We start from the raw sequence: 23,092 nt of genomic DNA on the forward strand, positions 1-23,092 counted from the left end.
AGACTATGACACTGGATTTGTTGCCATATTGCAAAGTTTTGTGGAGATGGCTAACTACCTGACTTTTTAAAGGAAAATAGCTTGAGCTGCTGCTTGCAGCTGTGAGGAAGTCCTGGATACTTGCTAAAATTGAAGTGAAATATCCCACTCAGCTATGGTTCAGCTGTGGTAGCAGATATCTATAGAACCAAGCTTGATGCATTGATGTATTTTTCTTTTTCAAGTGAAGGTCGTTATTGGAGGTTTTTAAATTTATCTAAGATTTGACTAAAGCGTTTTATGTGCAAAAGCAAACCATTGTCCACCTGTTGGTAATTTATGTAGCATTTGGCCACTAAAGAAGGGATCCAAGTCCAAGGGTTTTGTATTGACTTTTCGTATGGATATTATGATGCTATGTTTGAATAAGGAAACCAATAAACCAGTACCTGATTTTATATTTTAATTTAATGTATCTTATTTTCTAGCTGTCTTCTCTTATCTAAGATTGAAAGTACATTACTGAAATGTATATCATGTGCTTACCATCTTAAAAAGCTTTAGAAGGAGCACTGTGGTTTTATGGCCACTTCTAACATTAACTGACTTGGGAAATGTTATGGATTTTTATGTAGGGACCAATAAAAAGACATACTTTTTCACCTCTTCGTAAGAATGGATGGAGGATCTACTAAGATTAATGCAGTGGGAAGTTGGCAGCACAGCTGGATATTCTGCTTACTGTTAGCCACAGAAGAGACTTAGTTAAACCAGAAAATGGATGTATTTTCCAGTGTCTCACCAGTATCCATTTTATAAGCAGGAAAGTTTGGTGCCCACTGTAGAGTGGATTTGTGGTACACTTAACTCATAACTGGAAGGAGTCCAGTGACATTGAGCACTGAGTGTGAACCAGTACGAATTCCCCTTAGATAACCCGTCTGCCTGGTCTTTACTGACCCAGCCTGGATAACACGTAGAAGGAGGCTCTTTTTTTCCTACAAATCTCAAATTTTCAATTGTCTCTCGCTGCTCATTAGGAATGCCTGCCAGGAGTGTTCTCTTTAGTTCAGATGTCATTTTACATCTTCTTTCCATCCTTACTTTTCTTAACAGAAAGGATGTGGGTACCACCTCGACCTACTCATGGTGGCAGTGATGCTTGGTGTGTGCTCTATTATGGGATTGCCGTGGTTTGTTGCAGCCACTGTCCTCTCTATTTCCCATGTGAACAGCTTAAAACTGGAATCGGAGTGCTCCGCTCCAGGGGAGCAGCCAAAATTTCTTGGAATCCGGGAACAAAGAGTCACAGGGCTCATGATTTTTATCCTTATGGGCTCATCTGTCTTTTTGACAAGTATTCTAAAGGTAATTTGGGGCAAGTAAGGGAAAGTTAAAGAATACTGCACTGAACATTTCACTGTTGTAACTGCTTTTTAAATGAATAATGTACCTTTCCAGGCACATTACTAACTAGCATAATATTGCACAATGAGAGTTTAAAGCGGAATTCTAATTTTGCTTAATAAAGTGCCTAGCATTTTTAAAATAAAAACCTTGTAATGAAAATCTGGCCTGACTGAAGTCAAAGGGAATTCTGACATTGAGCTGTATTCACACTTTGTCAATACTTTGGGTCCATGGCAAATTACCATGAACCAGTCTTGTTATACTAATTTAAAATTTATTTAGATAATCTAAAAACATTTTGTGGTTTCCAAGTAATTTAAAAATATTTTCATAGTTGCAAGAGAAGTTCTATGGTTTGTTTCTTGGAAATGAACAGAAAAATTATCTCATGCTTCCTGCGTACTCAAGAGAGCTCACCAGTGTCCTGAAAAAGGGTGTCTAGTTACAGTCATATATAATACCATGTATACATGTAATACTTTTTAAAGAATTATCTGGCCTCTGTGAAATCAGTGAGAGTTTTGGCACTGGCTTTAGTAAAACGAGAACTTAGTCTTGACTATTGTCACAGTGAGGGCAATAAACCCTTAGAACTTGTACTTCCCAGCAGTATTTTATTAAGTATATCATAAAGCCTTCACTTTGAGTACACACAGAACATGCATTTTGTGTATTTAGTATTTCTAACAGATTCTATCAACATAGTCATTTACCTGCAAGTTTATGCTGTGAACCTGAACATATAAATAGTCTCTTTAAAAATAATTTCATAGAATCATTCAACCAGTTTTAAATGCTTACAGTGCAAAATATTATTTTTAGCAGTAGGAAGTATTTTGTATCTCTTGAACATTTTTCTGAGCTGTCTTTAAAGTAAAGAATTTAAGTATAAATTAAGGCTTTAATGTTTTTTGTGTGGTTCTGTTAATTTTATTAATAGGGAATTAAGTATATTGTAATAACTGGCTATGAGAGGAAAATAAAAGTACAGAGCCAGATTCTTCTTTTGCTTTATACTCTGAGAAACATTATTAATTTATAATTGAGTGACTCTGAATTTACAACTTGTCTGATTAATGCAGGCATATGGCACTTTGTATTTCAACTGTTTTGAATGTCTTTCTAGAAGCATTTAAAATTGTTAAGTAGTATTTAATATGCTCTTCTCTTTCTCTGCTTGTTTGTGCAGTTTATTCCTATGCCAGTGCTTTATGGAGTGTTTCTTTACATGGGTGCTTCATCTCTAAAGGGAATTCAGGTAAAATGGATTTATGATGAATGCGTTATCGCTGATGCTTTCTATAAAAAATATTGCTGTTCTTTTTATATTATTGTATTAGCTTTTGTGTATAATCTTAAAGGAATGTTACCAACCTTATATTTTTGAAAGTGACTACTTAAAAGGAAAATGGATTCTCTCTAAATAGAGTATTCCCTTTAGGTAATTTGCTCCATTTTTCCCCCCTATTTTTTGGGTGCTGATTTTTCTGTTCTCTCTTGTTATCAAAAGAATTTTGCTGAGCCTAAAATCTGAGTAATAACTATTAGGGGCTCTTCCCTCTCTGCTGCCTCCCCATTCACTTGCTTGCATGCTGCCTTTTCAAGTTCCTTTGCAGAGCTACACTTACCTTCAACTTTGCCTTTAGGGCTAACTTGCCCTAAAACTAACGTAAGTGAAATTTTGAACATCTTCCTCATGCAAATAAACACTCCAGGAGGGGAACTGTTGTAAGCCACAGCACTTGGGAATGAAGGGTCAAGTCTAGTGGAAGGGCAGCATTCCTGCAGTGTCTGTATGTAGGAGTAGCTGGCAGAAAGCAGGCATTCCAGCACTCAGGTTGGGGTTGTACTGTGTTTTTTTCTCCTGGTTGACTGCAGCATGAAGTGGCACAATGTCAAATCCTTTAGCCCATGAGGCATTGACACACCTTCCAAGACAATTGAGAAAGAGCAATCACACAGTGAGAACACGTTATACTGTGCAAAAGTTCAAATACCAAAAGCAAATAAATTTTCTGATTGATTTTTCATTAGATTTGATTGCAAGTTACCTCCATTTATAGGCAAAACTGGGATTTTATGTTTGATTTTATTTTTTTTCCCTTTTTGACTGGTGGTCTCTATTCAGAGACTTCTTTTTTAACTTTGCCTATCTCTTATCCTTTGGGTTGATATTCTAAGAAGTGTAGTTTGGCTTTTACTGAGGTTTAAATAATTTCAATTTAATATGGTTCAGCTGTTTCTCAGAACAGAGGTATGAGAAAGTACACTATACTATTGAGGAGTGTTTTTAAGGCATGCTGAAATCTGGCTATTTTACTTGGAAAAGTGATACCATCCCCCTCCCTATCTCCCTCCCCCATGCTGGAATAAGGAATAGAGATTTGATAAGATGGCTTTTGTGGGAGGATGTGCTTTTTGCTGTTTCTGTGAAAAAGGAATATACTCAAATCTGGCCAAAATATAAGCCTTTAAAAAATGCAGTTTGCACATGCTCAATAAAAATTTCCAAAACTTGACACTGCTGAAGGCTGTGTGAATATAGCATGGCTCATCCATGCAGGAAGAATTGGTGTATCACCATCATCACTGTGCCATGACATAAATGTCTCAGGTCAGTATGGAGCCAAATAGACCTGAAAAATAGGAACCCCTCACATACCTTCCTAGCTGCATGGCAGTCAGCTTTCTGGCATTTATTCCTTTGGGTTTTTTTTTTTTTTTCCCTCCTTTTCTATTTCTGGTTTTGTGAATAAAGTGAAATATGGAGATGAAAACAGCCTGGGATAAAGTGTCTGGTGAAGTAAAAGAAAAGTTGTTCATTCACAGGAAACAAAAGACTGCAGAGGTCCCTCTATGAGCTGCTTTTTATGTGCTAAAGGAGGCAGAGCTCAGTGGTTGAAAAAGGAGTCTAGGATGTATTAGGAAAGCAGTGTGATAGTACACATGCCCAACAGGATCAACCAGCTTCCTTTCAGTTGGGAGTCACAATTGATTTGTGACCACTCTGAAGTCTGGCTTTGCCTAATGTTAGAGTTCACAATTAGCAGTGTTATTTCAAAGTAACCACCTTCTTTCTACCATCCAGTGTAGTAACAATGTGTGTAACGTCCAATGAGCATGGTATTTCCTGCAGTATGGCTATGTAGAATGTAATGCAGCAGAATTCAATCTCTCAGCACATCTGCAATACAACCTAGGGAGACACATGTGTATTAAAAGGGAAAGGGACTGAAGTATGACTGACCAAGAAATTAAACTTTGCTTAAGTGACATGTTTCTCATTCCTACTCTGGTGGCTCAGTGGGTGAGAAGACAAATCCTTTGCTACTGCTGGACTAGATTAAAGGCTTATGGTTGTTACTGAGGGAGTCTCTTCTATGCTGCTCTAATTATGTAGTTTTTGCCTTTAGAATAACAAGCCAGATTCTTTGGATAGTCAGGATTTCTTAGGCAGTGTGTGAATGCCAGCATAGATGATCCTACACATCATTTTGATCCAAACTTGGAAAATTTTCTCTTTCAGCTTTTTGACAGGATAAAGTTATTCTGGATGCCTGCAAAGCACCAGCCAGATTTTATTTATCTAAGGCATGTTCCTCTTAGAAAGGTCCATCTCTTCACTATAATTCAGCTGAGTTGTCTTGTGCTTCTCTGGATTATAAAGGTTTCAAGAGCTGCCATTGTCTTTCCTATGATGGTATGAATGTTTTTTATTTCCTCTAAAAATCCCTAATTATTTTCACTTGTGTATAATTATTGACGAAAAATATAATTTTGGGTAGTTAATTATAATACTGCTTTGATTCTGTGTTCAAGAAAAATTTATAATGTATTAAGTAATGAAAAAATAGACATTTAACCTCTGTTTTGAGTCTATGTGTGGATATCCCAATTTATATTCTCTTAGGGAAAATTATTTTTTATTTAAGGAATATTAATAAATCCTGTTATAGAAAGAACATTCACTTATTGAGGAAGACTGCTTATTGAACTGAGGAGCCTAACAGTTCTGTGTCCTGGGAGAAATAATGATGATCTGCTGCTTAAGTGATTTCTCTGATGATTTCACTAATAGAAAATAGAAGATATTTACTGACCTCGGTGATAAATGCTTCAAACCATACTTCATTTGAACAAAGGAATAGCAGCTGTTACCTTGTTCAAATTAAAGGATAAAATTCTAGCTACAAACTGGTCACTTTTGAAAGAATCCCTCTACGAGTCTATTTGTATGTTTTACTTAATTCCCTAATTCTTTGAATTAATATCTTTTTAGGTCCTAGCTTTGGTATTTGTTCGAAAACTCATGGATTTCTTTTTTACCAAGCGGGAGCTCAGTTGGTTAGATGATTTGATGCCTGAGAGCAAGAAAAAGAAACTGGAAGATGCGGAGAAAGAGGTGGGTCATGGTTTCAGGTTTCTTTTGTGTAGTCATTTATCAATTCCTCTTTCAGACATTTAGAGAAAATTCTGTAAGGCACATTCCATGTACCAGGCAGACTTGTTAACAGTAAGTGTAACATTGTCATATTTTGCATAAGTGCTTTTAAGGTTACAAATCTGATAGGCTTAGGTGGGGATGTAGATGCTTGGGCTGTCATACTGTCATATAAAATATTATCCACAGTACTCCTGGGGATTGCTTCTGAGACCCACTCAGGTGGTGTGCAGAGATGAACCTATGCCTGTAAGAAAGCCCTCAGATCCTAGCCCTGGGGCACTGGATGCTGCACTGGGCTGGGTCTCATCCCTGCAGGAGATGCTGAGGAAAGAAGTGCAGAATTTAAGGCCTGTGGATGTCCCAGCTGCCTCTGAACCTTACACAGGGCACAAGGCACCACTCTGTGCCCTTTCTGCTCAGCAATGTCATGACCTGTGCAGTGTCCCAGTTACACTCTGGGCCAGAGCTGTCCTTGTGCTATTGCAGGAACAATTCACTTTGTAATGAAAAGGTCAGTGATGCTGCTGACCCTGTTAACCAAATGCTCAGACTTGCATCCTGTGGCATTACCACCCAGTTGGCTGCTTCAGATGGGGACTCCTCAACTTATTTCAAAGAATATGTTTTTCACATATAATTCCTTATCTACTTGAAAATTATCCTTAAGAATGCCCTGAGAGTGATCTGGGATCAGCGAAATGTGTGTGTTAAGGATTGCCATTAGTAGCTTTATTTGCAGAAACAGGACATGAGCTAATAATATGAATGGGTAACTACACAAAGTAGATTACTCTGCCTTTAGGATTGATTCTTCTGTGACCTTTGACAACTCCCTGCCTCATCTGTAACCTGGCAAACTCTTAACTTTGATTTCCTTGACACATTCAACATAACGTAACGGAATATATTTTGGGGAAAAGATTTTACTTATAAGAAACATCAAGATGATTATTTACTATTTAGTATGTGCCTGTAAAACTACCAGGCTGAAATTAAAATATGTGAATCATTGTTTTCTCCCTTGAATCAAAGCAGACCAGAGAAATGTTCCATCACAGTGTCTGTTGTCATCACAATTCAGAGTAACCAGAAGTAACCAAGGTAGCTCTCTTCTTGTGGGTCTGGTTATTGGAAAGAATTCCTTGTTATACTTCTGTTTTGGTTATATGTCACTTTTCTTCCCTTGCTTGATAGGATGGCATCAGAAAACAAAACTGGGAAAATCTACTGGTGTTACTTTATTTCATTCACTGTCTATTTTGAGAGGTTATTTTTACATATTTTGGCATTTCTAAATATTTAGAGCTATTATTAAAACTGTTCAACTGTCAGAAACTTATGAAGCTGTGAAGCCTGGAAATGACAAAATTAACTAGTAATAAAAAACTTCTGACATGTAGCCTAAGGAATTAATTGGAGCGTTGCTATCACACAGCTTTTAAAAATAGAAGTATTCTACCCACAAGAATATTCAGAAATGTAGTTGACAGGATCTGAAACTAACTTGATTGGATCCTAATTTCATCACTTAAGTTGTTTTTATATTTTTAGGCCATGTTTTTTCCAGGGCTTTGTACATTTATAGTGGATATTATACGTGCCTTCTCCTCACAGACCTCCTTTGGAAGCCACTTTGATGTTAATCAATTAAGTCTTTCTGAGACAAGAATGAACAAAGAACTTTAACATTTAAAGAAAAAAAATATTGTGGCTTTTGAAATAAAGCATTGAAGAAACAAATTTCTGAGCAGAGAAAACTGAAATTCTACTATTTTGGAAAACTCTACTGGCTAATACAATAATCAGTGTTTGTGATGCATGTGGGGCTTTGGCGATCTGCCAGAAAATGAAAGTCTCTTTTCAGCCAACCCATGCTTTCGGACAGGCTCTGTTACAAAGGGAAACTCTTACAAAGGGAAGAAAGCTGTGGAGGTCTCCAGGTGTCTGTTGGGCTCACGCACACTGCAACAATTTAGAGCAAGATTTGATGGTCACACTCCTGCCAAGACTCCTTAACCTCCGAGCTGTGGTTATCCTGACCGGGGTGTGGACATGGGAATCCTCTTCTGGAGGTTGTTTCCCGTTGCTCTTGCAGGCAGGACACGGCGTTTGAGAGCTGCTCCATCCTCCTCCCCTCCCGTTAAGGCAGATTTGCTAAATTTGTAATCACTTTACATAAGGTTTTTGGTAGATTTATCTCTCAATTCCCTTCAAGTGAAAACTAATTTTGGGTCTCTTGTTTCATTACCTTTCACTGAAAAATCAGTACTAAAATCAGTATTATCAGTATTAAAACTGTGTGTGTAAACTTAAATAATCTTCCCTAATTTTCACATGTAAACATCAATGCATATATCCTGTTATCAGTGTTATTTAAAATCCATCAGACAGTTGTTCACTCGCTGTTAATAATTCTCCTCTTTATTGTTACAAAACAGTGCTCTATTTGGCACTGGAAAATAACATTAAGTGAAGATACATCTTTTAAAATAGAAGGTTTTAAGTCAACTATTTAAGTAAAAGTTGAAAAGTATCTTACTTTAAGAACTTTGAATAAATACTTAAGATTAAAGAAAATGGAAAGATGATTCAAGTACACAAATTTCACTTTTCACTATTTCATATCCTGTCTCATGTCTAAATTCCTTTTTTCTAGGAAGAACAAAGTATGTTAGCAATGGAAGAGGAAGGCACTGTTCAGTTACCACTAGAAGGACATTACAGGTAAAATATACCTTTCCTCTTTTAGGTGAGTTGCAGTTAAATAAAATAAACATGCCACAGTATTTATTCATAATGCTTACTAAATATCATGAGGATTTTTTTGGTATGGATAGGTGAACTGAAGCACTCACTGCAGCATTTAACAAGATGCGCCCTTTTATATTATTTCCACACAAGCTCACATTCCCTAGGAAAAAGACACACTAGTTAGAAGTTTTCCATTGGACAGGACTGCAGGATCAGGCTGTTCTCAATGAGCTCTGGCTTCTGACATGCACAGTGCAAAAGGAAGATGTAGAGCAGCTCAAACCCTTCAACCTGATGCAAGCAGGGATCCAGGAAAGGTTTTAAAAACATTGCAGAAAAAACTAGGTTCTTAAAGTATTACATTCTAAAACATTCTGATTAAATCCTGTTATGTAAGATAATAAGTGAATCAAGAGCTGTCCCAGGTAGAAAAAGCATAATGCAGGACTGACACAACTAAAAAAGCATGAACATCTATGTTATAGATAGTAATAATTCATGTTGCCAGCCCATAAAGAATAAATATAATTTGAAGTTTTCAGAAAGAAATACTTAATAAATGATTTGAAATGTCTGGTGACGGTAACTTCTACATGAATGTGAGTTCATCATCTTAGAGTGGCCTTCTCTCTAACATTTTAATACAAAGTTACTGTAATGTCTCCTAATGCAAATCAGGAGATTTGTGACTGTGTCTCTGAAAAATCCCAGCCTACTTCTTTTGACTCATCACACAACTAATGGTCTGGTTCTTTGCTTGTTTTGTCCATACCTTCTTGTGATTTATATTAGCAATATGTAGCTTAATTTATCTTGCAGTGTGATCTCTATCGATCTCCTTTGTGTGTTGACCTTAGTAGAGTTGCCTGGATAATACCTGACTCTCTGTGCTGTAAGAGTTGCAGTTAAAAACAAGTCAAGATAATGGGGATTAAAGTGGTTCCCAAAACACACAACAGCAAGTTTACTGAGGGCTTACTGAATGCCAACTATATGTCAACATGAAATCAGGAATAATGTACAGGCAAACCCTTAAAACATTTAAGACTTTATTAAGTGTATAAATACATGTGTGGAGCAGTCCAGGTAAATCAAAGAGCATAATGGCTACAAAGTGCTACTTAAGCCTACTGATTAGTTTGTTTTATTGTGACATTTTTATTAGCTGTTAAATTAAATATTTAAAAATATTTAAGCTCTCTTAAATATTTTATTTTGTTAAGGCTTTTGATTATTTCTAAAATAGTTTTAAAAGTAGGTGGAGTTTCAGAGCATAAGCAGGACCTTTTGGGATCATGTTTAATCCAGTGATGCCACTATCATGCTGTGAGGTCTTGGGCAATATTTAATTTCACACCTCTTTATTTTTCTCTTGTTTATTAGTTGGGAGCAACACAATAAATTTTATTGATGTTACTGTGATTAATTGCTGTTGGAGGAAGAAAATACTTTAAAAGTACTGAGATGTTCTGAGAGAGTATTTAAGTTAGCTGTTCAGGACTTCTGAAGTTTAACATAATCTCTTAATTTATGCTGAAGTATTGTCATCACTGTCAGTTTTCAAGGACTTTTATTGAGTTAATAAGTAACAAGGCTTATTGCTGATTGTTTTATTATTTATTTACTTTCATTCTTCTCTAGAGATGACCCATCTGTGATAAACATTTCTGATGAAATGGCAAAAACTGCTGTGTGGAAGACATTGTTGATATCCTCAGAGAATGCAAAAGATAAGGAGTCAAGCTTTCCTTCTAAAAGGTCTTAATTTTTTTAACTTTATTATACTTTATATACTGGTGTCAAACCAATATTAGAATATTCTGCTAGGGATCAGAAAGATTTTTAGCATTTTGCAGTTTTATTTCTTATGTCCAGTCGTAATATTCTGAGCTCAAAACACAAATTCACTACTTATTTTAAAACATAAATCACAAATATTTGCATGGTACTTCGTTATGCTCCAGTGGAAAATGAAGCTGAGCATGCCTGATGCTTGTGTAATGAACCACCAGTCTCCACCTGGATATTGCATTTGTTCTGCTTGCTTTTGTTCTTTCCTCTTGAAAAAGAAGTGATCTTCACTGCCCTGGAAATAGCTGTATGAAGAACCCAGTACTCTGAATGCAATCTAATAATATTTGGATTGAAAATAATTTTATGGTTGCATCATTTCGTTACATTTTTCTGCCTACTTCACTTGTACTCAAAACAATTACATAATTTTAGATTTTAGTCCAGTAAAATGAAGACGTTATTTTATCTGTGCTACAGAGTTGCAACAGGAATAAGAAAATATTAAATTTAAGTACAATGTGATTTTATAAGTGAATTTTTCCCTCTGCTTCCATAAATTTAAAATGTAATTATTTTCTATTTAATTGTTTCGTATCACACTTGTGTCATAAGCTCCCCTTCCTAATCACTCTAGAAGCTGATTCCCCAAAGGTAAGACCCTGACCCCAGCCTTTTCCTTGATTGTGTCTTCCGATTCAAAATGGTGTCACCTTGGAGCCCAAATGAGTTGACTTTGTGTAGTTTTCAGGGAGACAGAATGAGAAGAAATTTTGAATAAGAATATAAAATATCTTCACTAAAGTCTCAAATATTAGAATTTGAAATTTACTCGTTATTTAAAATAGTGTATTTAAATAGTGTAGTGTATTCAAATGTCAAACTGAATTTATTCCTAGTAATCTTTTTTAAAATACAGAATTATATTCTGCCCATTTCTAAATATATTTTTCAAAAGCCCATGTTTAAAACAGCCAGTCATTGTTTCAAGGTGAACAGCTGCAGTGAGAGAACACTTGTAGTGATAGCGTTTTTTAATTTTGTCACCCCAAAATGGCATGCTGCCTTTCAGAGTTGTTCCTTTCCCTGAACTGCATGAACAAGACTGAGAAGTTGATGACCAGGGAACCTTTACTTCAGATACCCATGGAGTAGCCCACTAATGTCATTTTGATGGTATTTCACTGACAGTCAAAATAGCATAGTTCTCGTTTGCCTTCCACCCTATACGTGGAGTGAAAAGGATCCTGAAAGGTCACTGAAATCCGTGTGTGCACGGGAGGAGGATGTACTGGAGAGTTTTCTTATGTCAAGTGCCTCTGCTGCCAGGCTGTGAAAGCCTGAAGAAAGAGAAGAACCTGACGTGGTACATTCACAGCCCCTGGGTACACAGGAACTGTAATTTTCCTGGTGTATGTTGCTTTCTTTGGTGATATGATAGACGGTGTAAACTTGACCCTCTGAACAAAGAGCATCCACACAGATTGTGGCTCAGATAAGAGATTTGCCCTTTAAACTGCAGTGAAATAGAAACTGGTTTCTTAAAGGTTTTATTTTTCAATCTGTTTTTCTATCTTTGCTCTTGAAAACAAAGACTCAGGAGAAAAGATTTTTCTGGTTTTAGACATGAGTGTCCTGTTGTAAACAAACAGCCTTAAAGACTCTGAAACCCTGCATTTTCAGGTGCTCTAGTTTGTCTCAGATTCTGAGAGAGGAGCAGACTCAAAGAGCTTTAACCTTGAAAGACTTCCTTTCTGATAAGCAAAGCCATGGGCAACTTTAATCTTAAATCATATTAGGGATAGAACTACAAAAATATTATAGAACATAATGCATGTATCATTAAATGATACATGGTATCATTTAATCCTAGGTAGTTAGTGAGGGGAAAAAAAAGCTTGGAATGGTAGCAGTTGTAAAGATAATTTTTGCAAATGATAAAGATCAGCAGTATTAGATTAACAATTTCCACAGTGAAGGGTACCTTATCATAGAGGGGGAAAAAAAAAAATCTCATTTTGAAATAAATTTTACTAATCCCTTGTGAAGTTCAACTACATAACATTTAGTACTTCCTTTCTGCTGTCAATTCTGCTTCCTTATATCTCAAAATATTATTAAATGGGGATAATTAAATTATGATAGTATACTATGATTTTATGTAATGCCTTTTATGCAAGGCATAAACCAATTAACAGGAAGTTACTCGTAGTAATCAAACACGGAGTTGACTTGGCCAGTTATAAACTAAGATCATCTACAAAAGGAGACTTTAGACAGGAAGGGTTTATACAAATGACTTCCCAGTGTGATGCATGGATAGTTTCTATCACAAGATGTGCCCTGGCCCTGATTCTGTGAAGTAGCATCATGTGAGAGAGCTCTTACATCCCAGGTTCCTGAATGTTTTTACCTGTCTAAAGAGAGGACTTACAAGGATTCAGTCAAGCTGCCTAGCCATACAGGCACCTGAACATCACAATTTTCCAACCTTCATTGTTTTATTATTAAAATTCTCAGGGACCTAAATGTCTGCCTTTGAGCCTTTCTTGGTAGAACAGAACACCAGTGCACCTATCTGAAGCACAGCCCTCTTTGGTACATGTAAATAGACATTCCTCTGTCTTTGCTTGTAGTATTAAGCCCTTCAGAGAGCAATTTCAAAGCATATGCAGATCTGACCATGGACAGGAGATAGACTTAGCAGGTCTTTTAAATATTGGAAAAGGAGGCATCTGTCACTTTGCAGATGATATGAGTGAGTTCCCTTTTCAACCTGAAGATCTGAAAATCTCACATCCCAGACCTTCCTGCTCAGGCATGTTAGGCTACTCCCTTGGTAGGGAGGAAGAGAGCTCCAACTCCTTTACAGATACACCAGTGACATGTTTTACTGGAAAAAGACTGGACTTGTCCTTTTTTTTTCAAATTTCTCAAGGCATTAAACCCCACATCTACAGGAGCTGCCCAGAGATGTGAATCCTAAATAGAAGGAAGACTTTCCTGGTATCACAGAGGCACCTAAAACGTGGAAATATTATAGACTGTAAGGCATACAACACCTCAGTGTTTGCTTTTACTAAGCACAGGTAACTCCATGCCCGCTGTACTGCTGCACTTTTAATTCACCCCCCACCCCCAGAATTTGTTTGCATACCCTTTGTGTGCAGAAAGTGTAACGTACCCAATTCTATCACTGTTCTACAGAAGGTGACAGGTTTGGCACTTGAAGTGGCAGAAGTTGGTATTCTTTAGCTATTTCCATTAACACCTCTGGAAGCTGCCATAGGCATAGAAGTAAGCTTTGGCTGAACTGAATTGTATCCTTAAAGCAATTTTTATGTGAAGAAAAATGTCAAATGATTGTAGAATTGTGCATGAATCGCCTTAAGAATTTGAGAATTGATCTTGCTTTCTTTAAGCCTTGTGTAACTCAGCCTATTTCTCATTCATTCTAGTTAAGGAATTATTCCCATGAAACCTGGTAGGTTATGTGCTTGCTGCAGGTTTGTTCTCAGAACCATCTGGTTTTTTTTAGATACCCTGCCACTCTTTGTTGAAGGCTTGATTTGCCTGTGTTGTGGAAGCCTCTTTACATTTTCATACTGTGATTGAGACTCATTGGAAGAACATGATTTTATTTATTTACGCTGTTGTAAATTAGGACACTCACATAAAAAATCATCTGCTTTGCACGTATATTGCTTTCTGTAGGCAAATCAACATTGTTTTAACTGGGGAAAAAAAAAAAGCTGAATCCAAAATTGAGCTTTGGTTTAGTGTTCTGAATGATATGGCTTGTGTCAGATCATTCAGGCTTTTTTTTTTTTTTTTTTTTAAATTTCCTTATAATGTATACATGAGGAAGTACATATTACACTCTACATGGGGAATATTGTCTCTCCCCATCCTCCCCAGACTTCTGCTCTCCCCAATCAAGACTGAATGCCAAATATTTGTTGGATATTGGCTTGCACTAATCTAGTTCAGAAACACTCCTAAATGTACAGCTGAACAAGAGAATACATTTTAAAGACAAGAAATACTTACTGTGACGTTTTGTTTGTTCCATTTAAAAATGTGCTGGTATTGTCTGAGAACTGTACCATTACCATTTTTTAGTAAATTAAGTTGTATTTTCCAAAAAAGAAAAAAATGAGTGGCTATCTTTGCATGCATGCTGGCTGTCTGTACATCTTAAGTTCTTTACCTACCTTGTCACTAAAATGCTGCCTGATGTCTTCTACACCATTCAGCACAGAAATTTTCACTTGCTTTCCCAGTTTGTGCCATGAAGCATGAAAAATAAAGTATCTGTGCAATGTTGGTTTTCAGGTTTATATATATATCTATATAGTTTTGTGTGTAATAGTGCTACCATAACCCTATTTTCTTTTGTTTCCCCTTTCGCTTCCTAGTGCTGAAATCAGAAAAGAGAAGAAAGCTGACTCAGGGAAAGGTGTTGACCGGGAGACTTGTCTATGACTTGCTCTTCAAGTAATTTTTTTACAAATGAATTAGAGTGCCACAACCACTAAATATAAATTATTTATCTTGTAACTTTTATCTTTCATCTCAAACTAGCACAGGTAATGTAGTGCAATACTTGTCTCATTCCACCTTGTCTACCTTGTCTAGTATCAATGTAAATGTCTGCAGTAGCCAATGCAAAAAATCTTTGTGTTTGTTGCTGATCTTGGCCATTTATCAGTACTTGTATCAGAAATGTAAGAAGCAAATTTTCTTTCAAATTCAACTTTCCTGTTAATAGGTTTGTACTGTATTTTGCTACTTTTTCTGTGTGAAAATACTTAATAATCTTGATTCAAGATGAACTTGAAAACCCCTGTTCCAATTTTTTTTTTCTAAATCACCTAACTAGTAAATGATTTCAGGATACCCAAACTGATGAGCAAACATTAAGAAGTTTATAAAATAACAACTGATCTGACCCTGTGAATAAACTAACAAGGATAATACTTTCCTCCTTCATCTGTCCATCTGAAGTCATGGATTCAGTTTTGCAATGTGAATTGCAGGGTCAGATTCTGTATTTGTGAAGTTTTCCTTGATTTAATACAGTGTATTTAATATTAAAATTTGTATGTAACTGGATCATAGTCCTATATATATATAAATATATATATATATAAAATTATATATTAAAACATTTTCTCACCTTAGCTAAAGAACACCACCACATCCTTTGATGTGAAACATGGGTACAGTTTTTCTTAAAATGCAATGTGATTCCAGGATCTTATCTTGTATTGTATGAATGTTGCCATGGTAGGCCAAACAAATGCATTTTGTCATGAATCAATCCATTATTTTATAATAGGGAAAATTTTGTAGATACAAACTATACCCCACACGCAGTTTTATCATCTGCCCAATGATCTTCCTCTTTATTGCCTAAAGTTCAGCCACATAAGGGAGGTACTTATATTGTCTTCTCTCCACTAACAATTGTAAAGCTCTTCATTTCAGAGATTGTGTATAATACTTAAATGGGTATCATGCTGTTGTTTTGTTACAGCTCTTAATTATTCCATCAAGTACATATTGATTAAAAGATAAAAACAACATTGCAAAGTAAAATGTGGCTATAAGGCTATTACATTTTTTGTAATGGATGTTATTGCCTAATCCTTCAAGCTGTTCTTTTGTGTAAAAGACTACAAGATTAGGTATTGAATGAATAGGGATGTGGAGCTAAAGTTCTATTGTGTTATTTCGAGTTCACTGATTTTTAAATTTTTTAAGATAAATTTTTAAATTATTAAAATGAAAGCAAACTATCAGTATTATGCTGTAACTTTGAATCCTAAAAATAAGAATTGTAGTCTTGCAATCTTTGTAAGAACTCATCCATAGGGCTCTAACACTCCCCAGCTTTCCCAAATATGCTAATTTTCTATACACCTCATGAACAAGTTTTCCCATTCAGCACATTTAAAGTATTCCAATGTTTTTGTGTATGTGAGTGTGTATGTTTTAATACTTTAGCCATAAATAATTGCATTTTGCTGCAAACTTAATAGGGTCACTGTTCTAAATTTACCTTAGCATTATCAAAGCCCATTAAAAGCATTTTTATGGAGAAAAAAAATCTAATGGACGCGAAGAAGGATTCACATCTAATTCAATGTTTTGTATATGTAAATTTAGGAAAAAAATTCTGATGCATTAAGGTTAAATGCTTCGTTTTGTGTACCTGATGATAAATTGTAAGATTCCAGTTGTTTTAAGGTTAGTATAGAAGCTCAATACTGGTTTGTCCTGAAAGCAGCCTGATGGTGTTTTAACATGTTGCTGACTTTGTTACAGATAGTGTATACAATCAAAATGTATTAGCTTCACTTGACCAACTCTTAGAATATTAAGAAAGCAGTGTATTCAATGGCATTCTGTATTTCTGTTCAGTATTTCAGAGTGGTTTTATTTTAAAACACTCTGGTTTTGCGTGAATTTAAGTGCTTTTCCAATGCTAATCTTAACGTTCTGAAATCACACACAATGTAAAGCAGATGTAGTGCTATATTTACTTCTAATTTCATATTCCTGGTCAAAATTACTCAACTTCTTGGATGTAATTTATTACAAAAGTTTATGTGTACATGTGAATAGACTATTGTGTTTTTCACAATTAAGATATGTTATGTGAAAATAAATATTTATCCTAACTAATTTTCAATTTTATTTTTATACTGCGAAACCCAGAAGCGGTTTGCAATACCATGTGATATTTGAAATGGCTACCGGACCTGAATGGGCTTCACAAATTAATGAGTGGTAGAGCCCAGCATGGCTCCCTTTTCAAGTGGAATCTCACTCAAACATGCAAGGCTGTGAGTGCTGCTCCCTGGGTGGAGTTGGTGGTGATGCACTTGGTCTGACCTTAACAGTAAGTGTGACACCAGGGATAGCTCAGAGCTCACTGGGATAGAATGGGAATGGAGCTCCAATTTGCTACTCCTGAGTTGGTCACCCTTCCTCCTGAGAGAGATGATGTGGACAAAGCAGGAGTAGTCAGATCTTTTTAGAGATCAGTAGGTAAGGTCATACATTTTAAAATGCTTCTGCTCTTCTCAGAACCCTAAATCTTTGCTACTGAAAAACTTTTCAAGGCCATGAATCACAGTACTACATATAATATTGACTCCATCTTACTAAATCCCTTTTGAGCTTTTTCACCAATTACTAAACCAAAGCCTAGAAGTCTCCTAGCCTAAGAATGCTAACAGTGACACCTCAGGCTTTTGCTGCTTCTGTTAGGATTTTACACAAAGTGTATTGTTCAACAAACTTAAACATCCATTTCACATAGGAAAAAAATACAGAGAAAACCCATAATTGGTAGGTGTGCAACCAACTAGCATGTTTCAGTAATTCAGGCACAACTGACTTCTAGCCTTGCACATTAATGAAACGAGCTAGATATTTTCTGTGGCCTCAGTTTAAGTTATTTACCTGTGCTCATGCAGTTCAAGAAAGTTGTCAGTTCCCTGGGGCAGCTCTATCATCTTATTGCCTGCATTATTTTTGGAGCTGAGGGAGTTCTACCAGAGTGAAAAATTAGACGCTGAATTGATGTTCATTAGGACGCTTACTATAGCAATGAAATTTTCTTTTGTTTTAAAAGTTGTATCTTTATCTATTAGCAGCATATCTTAGAAGTTGCTTTCCAAAGATAATTAGCATTGCATTATGTAATGCCTTGCAGATAAGACAGTTAAAAGGGGATGATGTATTGAGAGTACAGAATAGTTTCCCAGTGAGATGCTAGAATCGTAACATAGGTCAGATGTAAAGAATTGCATCTTAATGAAAGACTTAGACCCTATAATTTCTAGTTTCACTTAATTTTTAAAATGTTTATTTGATTATAATAATTCTTGCACTTATCTAATGAGAGCCTAGTGAAAGTAGTTTTCTGGCTTACAGAAACACTTTTTTTATGTCAGTATGAGTGATAACAATAAAAGAAATCCTTGCATACATAAGCCATATCATAATGATAATTTTTTTTTATAACCTGTCTGTATTGCTGGGATCTACCATATACTGATACAGGTTTCTTTGCCTTGAGTCAAAAGAATGAGAGATGTGATGATAAAACCTCTTGGAGATAACTGACAGCCTGTAATCCTGTAGAACTTTAACAGTGGTGCCAGTCTACATTAGAGCCACTACTCCCTTGAACCCAAGATGGTATTTGTAAAACTCAGCTCCAGTGCGTTTCAAAAAAAATGCCAACAAACAGAACAAAACCGCCCATCTTATTTTGTGAGTCAAGGAATTGTTAGTTTGCTAAAAGAAAATCTGATTTTCTATTTGAGACTTTCTCATTTAAGGACAAGCTGCACAAAGTGCCTTAACATTCCTCCCCATGCTTTATCTGTCTGCATGAGTACTTTTACATTCACACCTAATGTCACTAATAACCCACAATACAGACATAATCAGATGCTGGCATGTAATACCAAGAAGCTAAGTGTTAGATAATCATGTCACACTCCATTACATGATACCATTACATAAAATCAGAAGCTTCACCGTAAGTCATCCTCAAAATTAATGGGGATTTAAAAAAAAATCTTGTGTTCTTTTTCTGAAGCAACATTTTCAATGATATGAACTACACCTACTTTCATAAATTAATGTCTTTATTATTTTAAAGCAGCACAATTTTTAGTACAAGTGGATTGCATTTTTCCATGTGAAATTAAGAAAACTAATCCTCAGATTAGATGGAGAAGCCTACCTGGCATGCTGTAAAGAAAGCAGATATTTATTGGTAGGCTGTAAGGGAAAGCAGTTTTGCCAAAGAGCCTTTTCACAGGAGAGTGACAGTCCAGCCCTTTCTGTAAGTGACTGCTGGTTCGCATTGTAATGTTTTATGTTTCAGTGTAAGAACCAGTTTCTATTCACCAGTACATGAGCAACTTCTAAATTAAAACAATGGGGCTCTTGTTCCCAGAGGAGATTTTGCAGTGCAGATTCCCAATGTAGCACCCGTTTTTGCTATAAAATAAGCAAAATATCACAGTACGATATGATAGCACACAAAGAAATTCAGCGCCATTGGTTTGATTAGGTATCATTCAAAATCTTTGGTGAAAGTTTGTTATGTGCTTGACTTGAAAGAGTTCTACAACTGTAATACAAGGGATTGCAAAGAAAACACACTCACTTCAGGAACTGCAGTATAAAGTATTTCAATCTGCACATATTAACATTGCAGTATTCCTGATACCCATTTTAAAATAATAATTATCAAGCTTTACAAATTTCTGCAAAAACATTTCTTCATTATTTTCACAGAAATTTCCCCAGGGTTCATTTCATCTTTGATGGAAACATTATTATATTTTTATTCTGCAACCAATTGCCATGTGACATTTTATCATTCATTTCTCTGATATACAAACTGAATTGCTTCTCTTTTAGACTGAAATATCAAAAGGTAATTACTCAAGCAAGTAACATGCATCCTAGAAGTCTCCAACATCATTCTGGTGATGTTAAGACCCGATTAAATACAATCAATAAAAATGCAATAGTTGCTTGGCAACAGGAATCATTATAAAGATTAGTATTTCATTGTGTACACCGGTATCCCAAGAGCTGACTCTTATATCATCTTGATTTATACTGGCTCAGAGTACATTATCATGAGAGCTTTCTGGAGAAGTACCATCACAAACAGGCAAAATGCTGGTGCTAGTGCAGTGAGAAACACTGCTTTATGAAGTGACTCATATGGGTATAAATATGCTTATGTGCTTGACCGGAGATGGAATGGTCTTTGTCAGTGTACCACTGTGTGAAAGAGAAATACAGATAGTGTTAGTTGCAGCTACATCTAAATGATATAAATCAAACATGACAGACATAAAAACCTGTGCAGCAATTTAAAATGATCCTAGCATGAGGCTTTCAGCATGAAGGCAAAGACATGATGGGGTAGGAAGCTGCTATGACACAAGCACCTTCTTTGCATGTGGGACATGCTCTGTTTTTATGCTGAAGGTGTAAAAACAACATGTGGCTTGTCCACATGGAGGGCAGATTCAGCTGTTCAGTTATGAGGGGTCCCTGACCTCTCTCTCTGTATGTCCTTTGAGTTTGGCTGAAGGAAAACCATGTGCTTGGCCTCCTTCTATACATCATCCTTTCTAGCACTGCTCCCCAGGGTCTGAGAGAATGTAAGAAAGGAAGAGCTTGCACCTTAGTCTGAGAACTTCCATGCACAACATAAGAAGTAGCAAATAACTGCTTGTCTTACAAGTACAGTGAACACCAGACACGATGGACAGGTTATCTGGGATTTTGTCAAAGCCAGCCTTTCCTTTTATCCTATCTGTAAGACACTATTCATTGCACTTGGGTATATGCAAAGGTTGGGACTGGCTGCTTGTCCGAGAACACAAAAAATTTAAGAAAATGAAAGATTAGGTAAAAAGGATCGAGTATGAGATGGTATGGCTTTACAGTTTTTCTAGTGCAGAAATAAAATACGTGCTTTATGTTCACGTTTCAGTTACTGAACATGCAATGCAACTATATGAACTTTCATTTAAAAAGGCAATGAATTTATATCTTACCACAGGGAGCTTATGTTATTATTCTCATTTGTATAATGATAAACAAAAAAGAACCATACCATTGCCTGAAAATCCACTTCAGCATCAACAAGAGCTTTGGAAATCTGTGCTGCTTGCTGAAAGTGAACATTATCTGAAAAGTGGAAGAGGAAGAAGGTAAACAAAAACTGCTTCTGTAATACTCTGGGGGAAAATCAAATCAATGTACATACTAGACTCCCCAGCACTGCTGACTGAAACACAGATTAGTTGCAAAAATTGGTATTATTTTATTGATGCAAATGTAACAGCCTTGCCCCTTCATGCTTTTGTTTTGTCAGTAGTAGAATTGTGAACCTGTCTGTAATACTAAAATGTCTAATTAACTGCAACTCACCATCTGCTGTTCCATGAATAAGGAGATACTCAACTTCCTTGAATTTCTGAGCTCTGGCCATTACTGTTGAACTCTGAAATTAAAGGGAAAAAAAAAAGAAAAAAGGTGCTATTTATTAGGGTATGACTTGCTACCAACTGAATTTGATTCATGTTGACACTGTCTGGGGTCCTTCAGCTCAAACCAAGCACAGCCCTGCTTACCCCCCTCTGAGCTTCCATGGGACACGGTCACACATCCAGGGGCTGGGTGCCCTGCCCAACCACCCCACACCCAAGTGTCACCAAGGCTGTGGCTGCCAAGGAACGGCAGCTGCAGACGGGGAGCTCTGCAGTGAGGTGCACATTCAGTCCATGGCCAGCACGGTGGTAGCCTGCAGCACCGTGTGCCATAGGTTTCCTGTTTGACTGCAGACAAGTTTAAAAAAAATGTTTCCATGGCAACAGTGCTTCCTGTGAGAGCAAGGACTAGATCTTGTAGAGGCTATGCACGTTATCTTCCCCACGAGGTTCACCTGCAGGTAAGGCACCAGAGCCAATACTGCCTCAGTCTCCAGTAAAATTGGGTAACAAAAAGTTTAGAAAAACGTGCTCTCCAAATATGAAGGAGAAATACCTGAGCAAAAATCACTAGACCAAATCTCTAAATAGAAGTCAAGCTACATTTTGGGAATGGAAACACGTACAGTAAGGAAAAGATTAAATAATCAGTGACTATGATTAATCAAGAAATTTAAAACATATTCCCTAGAACATTCTGACTTGCTACTGTGATTAAAGAATGAAGACAGTAAGGATTGCAGGTAAGATTTTTAATTTGGGCAAGGAAAGGGAGTACGATGGTTCTCGTACGAGACAACGAGAACAAAAGGGACAAGACATTTTAGGCTTAATAAGACAACCAGTTAATCTGGCAAGAAAAAAAATACTAAAAATTATGAACAGAAGAATTTAGTGATTTGCTTTTTTTCTTCCCAGCTTAGTGCTAAGGCTGTATCCTTGCGCAAGGATTTGCATTTAGTACCCCAAAAAGTCAAATACATTACACTGCAAAGACACAGAAGTGTTCTGATGTCCTTATGTCTCTTGTACGCTCACAAATCTTTAAACCAAGTACAAATATTAAAATTCCTTTTTTCATGGCAGAATAGTGTTTCAGAATCCTTTCATACATGAAATGACTTCTGTGTATGTATTCAACGAAATCTAAAAACCAAGTTCAGCAGAGAGGGCAAAAAAAACCCCCACCCTCCACTCTGTAACATTGCAGTTGCCCCCTTTTGATAGTCAAAGGCTAGAGAGCACCAGAAATCCAGTATATGGAAATCCACCAACAGTCGAAGCATGACACTTTCCATTTTGATTATTTGGTATCATGGAGTAAGAACATGTAGCTAAAACATGGAGAGAGCACTTTGATGCACTGAGGAGCACTGGCAAACCAGCTGACCAAAAGAACAAATGAGAAAGAAATGGCCCAGTGAGATTAAAGAAAAAAAAAAAACAAAACCAAAAAAAACCCGAACAAAAACAAAAGAAGAAAACCCCTAAACCAACCAGTATCCTTTGAGTAAATAATTTTCCACATGTGCAGAGGGAAAATTGATAGATCACCTTGCTACACTTTCTTCCAGAAAAGCAATGCTGTTTTAAGTAAACCTTCTGTGAGTGGAAGCCTTATTTAAGCTACACTTCTGAGAACTTGACTTGGCAAAAGCCATTTTAGAAAGAG

The 23,092-nt window shown here is 36.4% G+C and overlaps 2 protein-coding genes across 23 annotated transcripts in view; one reads left to right on the plus strand and one right to left on the minus strand.

Annotated features, from left to right (window-relative positions):
• SLC4A10 (solute carrier family 4 member 10) overlaps window positions 1–17,065 on the plus strand; it is a 184,200-nt gene extending 167,135 nt beyond the window's left edge. For 9 of the 20 annotated variants that reach the window (XM_030278354.4, XM_072932136.1, XM_030278355.4 and 6 more), the window contains 7 exons: window positions 1,096–1,347; window positions 2,579–2,647; window positions 4,916–5,089; window positions 5,669–5,791; window positions 8,490–8,557; window positions 10,226–10,342; window positions 14,794–17,065. In XM_030278354.4, coding sequence (XP_030134214.3) covers window positions 1,096–1,347; window positions 2,579–2,647; window positions 4,916–5,089; window positions 5,669–5,791; window positions 8,490–8,557; window positions 10,226–10,342; window positions 14,794–14,860 — 870 coding nt within the window. In that variant the 3' untranslated portion in view covers window positions 14,861–17,065. Of the gene's footprint in view, window positions 1–1,095; window positions 1,348–2,578; window positions 2,648–4,915; window positions 5,090–5,668; window positions 5,792–8,489; window positions 8,558–10,225; window positions 10,350–13,313; window positions 13,860–14,793 lie in introns of those variants that run through there. The other 11 variants (XM_072932145.1, XM_072932147.1, XM_072932144.1 and 8 more) reach the window with 3 other exon arrangements.
• The window catches only part of DPP4 (dipeptidyl peptidase 4), an 82,876-nt gene that overhangs the window by 23,662 nt on the left and 36,122 nt on the right, over window positions 1–23,092 (minus strand). For 2 of the 3 annotated variants that reach the window (XR_012056961.1, XR_012056960.1), the window contains exons 24-25: window positions 21,362–21,434; window positions 21,045–21,118 (exon numbers count right to left, since the gene is read on the minus strand). Coding sequence is in view for 1 of the 3 variants with exons in the window: in XM_030278373.4 (XP_030134233.4) it covers window positions 20,102–20,200; window positions 21,045–21,118; window positions 21,362–21,434 (246 nt within the window). In the remaining 2 variants the exon portion in view is untranslated. Of the gene's footprint in view, window positions 1–19,026; window positions 20,201–21,044; window positions 21,119–21,361; window positions 21,435–23,092 lie in introns of those variants that run through there. The other variant, XM_030278373.4, reaches the window with a different exon arrangement.

This window comes from Taeniopygia guttata, chromosome 7, assembly GCF_048771995.1.
Source record: "Taeniopygia guttata chromosome 7, bTaeGut7.mat, whole genome shotgun sequence".
Taxonomy (NCBI): domain Eukaryota; kingdom Metazoa; phylum Chordata; class Aves; order Passeriformes; family Estrildidae; genus Taeniopygia; species Taeniopygia guttata.